We start from the raw sequence: 5,717 nt of genomic DNA, 5'->3' as shown, positions 1-5,717 counted from the left end.
ACTGTGAAAAGCTTAGCTGGCTTTAATCGACAGGCATATTTTACTGCATTAGCCATTCAATATGCTAATTGCTTTAGATTATGTGGCTTGCTTGCTTGCTGTAACTACTTGGCTGAATGTTAATTGAACGTGGGAAATAGCATACCTGCCTGCAACATGTGCTGCGGCTGTGCAAACCTGCTGGCCAAGACTTTTAATCGCTAGTACCTAAACATCCTTGATCGTGCGGTATGCGGTGTGTTTATAATTTTAATTCGATTTTAAGCTGCGGCTTAATGTCTATTAATAATTTTCACCACTTTATTGTTATCGGTGGTTAAATATTTCACCAAAATCATTGTTGTTTCATTAGCCGACCCAGTTCCACGTGGAATTAAACGTAATCCCACCTGCAAACAATGCGAGAAATGCGAACAGCAAATTTGCACAGTTGTGTGCTGCTTGCTGTACATATTCAGAAGAGAAAGGATGCTGTGCTGCATTGCCGGCATCACGCCGAGCGTCAGTCTGACTGAATAGCGCGGTTGACAAACAATGGCATTGATATCGTTATTACACACCTCATTCCCGTCCGCTAATGCATGTTTTTATCCCGAAATAATGCCAGGTAAGTTACCCCATAATCCCGATGGCGCCTCATTTCCTTCTCTCATTTTATGCATGTCGCACAATAATTTTGCAGCATGCATATAGAAGAACTAGGGAGAGGTGCGGGCGCGTTTTCATTTTCAAACGATTCGATGATGATTCCATATAGAGCTGACTATCTTCATTTTACGCTTTCTACCTCGAAGCCTCGAACATGCAAACACAAAAGAATTGTCATCCATCTCAAATCATCATTGAGTCGGGCATATTTATGACACATTCTTTGTGGAACCATCAACCATCGCTTGGGAGATATAGAACATTCTGCCCCATTAGGCGCTGGTCGAATTAGACTGATTATACTGTATCATAAAACAATTAAATTGTAGAATGTTGACGCAATCTATCACATATTTGTCATTGGCTTGACAGCATAACAAAGTAGACGCCAATGCAAGGGAAGTACGTTTGATTTTTAGACAGACGGTTCAAAGCCTACTAAGCAGTTAGAAAATGGAAAAGTAATTCCTTTTGACATCGACATCGTCTTCGCAATTTCTTACAATTATTTTTCATTTTTCCCCCTGCATGCTTTCAGATAATCGCAGCCTTAGCAGTATCGATCGGACCGTTGGCAGCCGGCCTGGGGAAGGGTTACTCCAGCCCGGCCATCGCGAGTCTTCAGGAGCTGCAGATCCGTCAGCGTGGCAATTACAGCTCTTTCTCGGTAAACGACCAGCAAGCGAGTTGGATTGCCAGCCTTTCGTTGCTCGGTAGGTAACACACCTTCCACACACAGGTGTGCTAATCTAAAAAGGAAATTAAACTTCACTAGTAGTTGATATCAATTGCTCACCATCTGTGTCTTGCGTCTCGATTGCAGGTGCCCTCTTCGGGGGTATGTTCGGAGGCGCCGCAATGCAGTACGGCCGGAAGCGAGTGCTAGCACTGATGGCTCTCCCGTTTTCGCTGTCCTGGATTCTGACAGTATTTGCCAAATCAGTGGAAACGATGTTTTTCACTGCCTTCATCGGAGGTTTCTGCTGTGCCATCGTGTCCACCGTGACGCAGGTGTACATCAGTGAAATCTCATCGCCGGACATCCGAGGCTTCCTGAGTGCCATTCAGAAAATTGCCGGACATCTAGGGATGCTGATATCGTACCTGCTCGGGGCGTACCTGGACTGGCGGCAGCTGGCGATGCTGGTTTCGGTGGCACCGATTATGCTCTTCATATCTGTGATCTATATACCGGAAACGCCGAGCTTCTTAGTGCTAAGAGGTTGTGACGAGGAAGCTCATCGGTGAGTTTTAACAAATTCTACCTTTAAACAAAGTTATTCATTAGAACCTTTTTTCCAGAGCACTGCAATGGCTTCGAGGTCCACACAAAAACGTAGAGATAGAACTCGACACCATTCGATCGAACGTGCGTACGTCGAGAATTAACCTCCTCAATCGGATGTCCACGCTGACCACCACGACGACCGTAACGGCTGCCAGCAACGGGCAACCGCTTCCATCGCATCACCAACAGCAACAGCAGCAACAGAAATCGATGACGGGTCAATTGGCTGGAATAATCCGTTCCTGGCAGTTGCCACGCATTTCATTCGATGCCGTCGCAACGAACGTGAAAGCCGTCATGCGCAATGCCCGCCTAGTGAAGCCTGTCTCCATCACCTGTGGCCTTATGATCTTCCAGCGATTCACCGGTACGTACGATATTCCCTCCTCAGTGCAGTGTCATAATCCACCGAAACTAATTTAAACCGCCAAAACTTTCAGGTGCCAATTCGTTCAACTTCTACGCGGTCACCATTTTCAGTAAAACATTCGCCGGTATGAACCCGCACGGAGCGGCCATCGCGGTCGGGTTCGTGCAGCTGCTGGCCTCCATGCTTTCCGGGCTGCTGATCGACACCGTCGGCCGCATCCCGCTGCTCATCGTCAGCAGTGTGTTCATGTCGCTCGCGCTGGCCAGCTTCGGGTCGTTTGTTTACTACGGTCACACGAACAAACTGCTCGCCACGGCAAACTTCGACCTGGACGCACCGGTCGGCAACAACGACTGGATCCCGCTGCTGTGCGTGCTGGTGTTTACCGTGGCCTTCTCGCTGGGAATTTCACCCATTTCCTGGCTGCTGGTAGGTGAACTGTTTCCGCTGGAGTATCGAGGCATTGGTAGCTCGATTGCTACCAGTTTCAGTTACTTCTGCGCTTTCCTCGGCGTAAAAACGTTCATGGATTTTCAGGTTAGTTTGCTCAATCGAACTTAAGAAAGAGTTTTCAAGCTTTTCATTTTCAGAGTCTCTTCGGTTTGCACGGGACCTTTTGGTTGTACGCGTGCATCTCCTGTGCGGGACTGTTCTTCGTCATCATGGTCGTCCCGGAAACCAAGGGTCGCGACCTGGAAGAAATGGACCCCAAGTACGTGCGAACGCTGACGATAAATCGATGAGATATGGGAACGCACGTAGAGTATCTAGTATAGTATTTAATGGGCCCTCGCGCTACCTTGCTTTGTCGATATTTGCTTATCTAGCAGCAGCTGTGCGTGGCGTTACATTTTTTCACTTATACGATTGCTTATTACATTTAGCGTACATTGTTCGGGTGCTTAGCAAGGAAAAGTGGCGAGAATGACGGAGTGAGCGTAAAACATTTAAATGTTCCTAAGTAAGTTAGAAAGTGTTTAGCTGACGAATGCAACTGTGAAAGATGTTCAAGCTATAAACGAAAATCGTTGCTTAAAATTATTTTTTTCTATACATACTAGAGAAACTTACACGTGTAAATATGTTAAAAAAATTGAAAGGAAATCGTACTTACGGCAAACAATTGCAATTTAATTATTAAACTAAACTCAATTAGAAGAAACCCGCTTTCCACACACACTTACAATGCAGGTGGTAGTGATGTGTGCAAGAGCGCGGTCGAGTGAGCTGAATTTTAAGTTCGAAACTATTCACTATTAGGAACAGACAAGAAAAAAAAACACTGTACATATAGATCCGTTAAACGCACAAAGGAGTATTGATTAACGAATAGAACGACGCAATTATACAGATTAGTGTGATTCGGAGCAAGACTTTCTTGGCTTTGCTTTTGCTTGATCCGCGAACGAAGGCGCCGCGAATTTGTAGAGGTTTCCGGGGTAGGAGGAAAAATGCGAAATGACTGTGTCCAACGGAACCGTTTTCGATCACAGACATCTCTTTTTGTTTGACTAGATGTCATGACCAAGCACATAAAATCATTGGATAATATCTCCACCTAGGATGTTAGGATAATATTTTATCAGAATCATAAAATTGAAAAAAGGCTGCACAGATAGGTAAAACTAGAATCAATCACCACGTCTTTTTTTACGAAGCAACTGGACGGGTGTCCATACCGATTTTAAATTTAATGAGCCAAACTCAACCGACTAAAAACGCCTCAATACCCGAAAAACGACGAAGCTGTTTTAGTGTGGTTTCTACAGACGTTGCAGACTCAAGCTCAAAGTTTCTCAAAATATTCGAAACGTAATTAGCAAAAGAGCACGGTATTCCGGCACTCGTTGACACATTCAACAGGCGGATGTATTTCGGAAAACACTTCAATTATTAAATTCCTCGAAAAAATATTTCGCCTGCACGTCGAAGAAAAGCATCATGAGATAAGAGCGAGTTTGCTTGAGGCCGTGTCCTGCTCATACATGGATGAATCTTTGAAACTTCCAAAATATCCAAATCAAAATGCTTTCAAGTAAATTAACAGTTTTTGTTTTATCTCTCCCACGTTACAAATGAAGACGTTCTTCCGTGGTTTACTTAAGCAAAAGATTATGTTCCAGTAGGAGAAAATGTGTCGTATAAATTTTTGTGCAATGTATTGCGAAAAAAAATAGTAGAAAAAGTAGAAGACTACTTTAACGTTACTTCAACAGGGCGGCACGCGTACGCCAAAAAAGCGACTGAGTCTGCACGACCCAATAGGTTAGCAAGCGTATTTGAATTGATTGAGTCTAGAGCAAGTTGATGTCCTGAAAGTAAACCGTATATTTTTTCAAACGCTGACCCACGTGCTTTTAACGAAGCACGTGGTTTGGTTTGACGCTGGTTAGCTGCTCTTCGCTAGGTGATAAAGTAATTATTACTTTTAGCTTTCTTGATACGTGGAAGGTGTTAAAGTTGGGATCGCTATTCAGTGGATTGAGGTGCTGTTTGCAAACAAAATCCAGCAAAATCCGCTCGCCGTATATCGTCCTTTCTAGCGCCCATGCATTTTTTCGGCTTGCTTATCATTTTTTTCAGAAAGCCAGAAGCCATGCATTTAGTAGAGGAGATGTAGGAAAAATCCTCAGGCTGTTGGCTGTTCTATAGAAGCTCCGTTCATCGTTTCTATACGAGATGACTTTCGTAACGACGAGAACGTACTCTTCGTACTCTTGTTCCTTCCAACAGTACATGCAGAAGCTGTCGCATACGAAAACAGATCTGGTGTACATGCAAGCTTCATCAATCGCTTCATTCATTACTGCAAAGTACGGAATCATACGGAAACTACCTTCTCGGTAGGCGAATAGCATTTTTTTTTGCAAGGCTCTGTCTGTGCTGTGCTCTGTCTGCAGTAAACTTCAAATTATTTTCATCTTTCTTTTTTGGCAGAGCACAATAGAACGGAACGAAAGCAATAGTCTCCATTTGGTTGTCTTCAGGTGTCTCCAGATATATAGAAGTAGAAAGCAGGTGCTAAAAGTGAGGGTAAAAGTAAAGTAAGCCTATGTGTCTTCAAATGTCTCGTCGGAAGAATACCTTTTTCCCTTTTTTGCATTTCTAATGACAACTTTTACATCGAATTTGAGCCTGTCGTAGCATATTTTCATTGACATCATCGGATTTATCGTTTGTTGTTTGAAAAGCGTCTTCTAATCCTCAAACTGATCCTACAGTCCGCGGCTGATACTGCAGTAAATATGATCCTGAAAAGCAGCCTTTTCCAATAGCCGGTCACCTTCCCTCCAGATTCGCTGCAATCACCTTACCGGGATCGCAATATCCCCTGATAGGGCTGCCATCTTAGGCGTGTAGCATCTTAGAGATACAGCATTATTTCTTCAGCCTTATTGAAGAAGTGATAGG

General features: G+C 44.0%; 1 protein-coding gene across 2 annotated transcripts; it reads left to right on the top strand.

Annotated features, from left to right (window-relative positions):
- The first annotated feature begins 511 nt into the window (after positions 1 to 511).
- LOC128742149 (facilitated trehalose transporter Tret1-2 homolog) lies at positions 512 to 3,744 on the top strand. 2 transcript variants are annotated; one of them, XM_053838384.1, is made up of 6 exons: positions 512 to 607; positions 1,187 to 1,361; positions 1,472 to 1,892; positions 1,951 to 2,303; positions 2,377 to 2,843; positions 2,897 to 3,744. In XM_053838384.1, exons 3-6 carry the CDS (start codon positions 1,489 to 1,491, stop codon positions 3,047 to 3,049), a joined length of 1,377 nt encoding a protein of 458 aa, XP_053694359.1. In that variant the 5' UTR covers positions 512 to 607; positions 1,187 to 1,361; positions 1,472 to 1,488; the 3' UTR covers positions 3,050 to 3,744. The 2 variants fall into 2 exon arrangements, with proteins under 2 accessions (XP_053694359.1, XP_053694360.1); XM_053838385.1 differs by lacking the exon at positions 512 to 607 and adding an exon at positions 1,012 to 1,109.
- The last annotated feature ends 1,973 nt before the right edge of the window (positions 3,745 to 5,717 follow it).

This window comes from Sabethes cyaneus, chromosome 3 (genome assembly GCF_943734655.1).
Source record: "Sabethes cyaneus chromosome 3, idSabCyanKW18_F2, whole genome shotgun sequence".
Taxonomy (NCBI): Eukaryota; Metazoa; Arthropoda; class Insecta; order Diptera; family Culicidae; genus Sabethes; species Sabethes cyaneus.
Note: the sequence above shows the minus strand (reverse complement) of the source record. Positions and strands in the feature narration are given on the sequence as shown.

Coding starts and splice junctions, on each gene's coding strand:
- LOC128742149 (XM_053838384.1), top strand. CDS start 1,489: ATGTTCGGAGGCGCCGCAATGCAGTACGGCCGGAAGCGAGTGCTAGCA. Junction 2,304..2,376: donor GATCTTCCAGCGATTCACCG/GTACGTACGATA, acceptor CAAAACTTTCAG/GTGCCAATTCGTTCAACTTC. Junction 2,844..2,896: donor AAACGTTCATGGATTTTCAG/GTTAGTTTGCTC, acceptor TTTCATTTTCAG/AGTCTCTTCGGTTTGCACGG.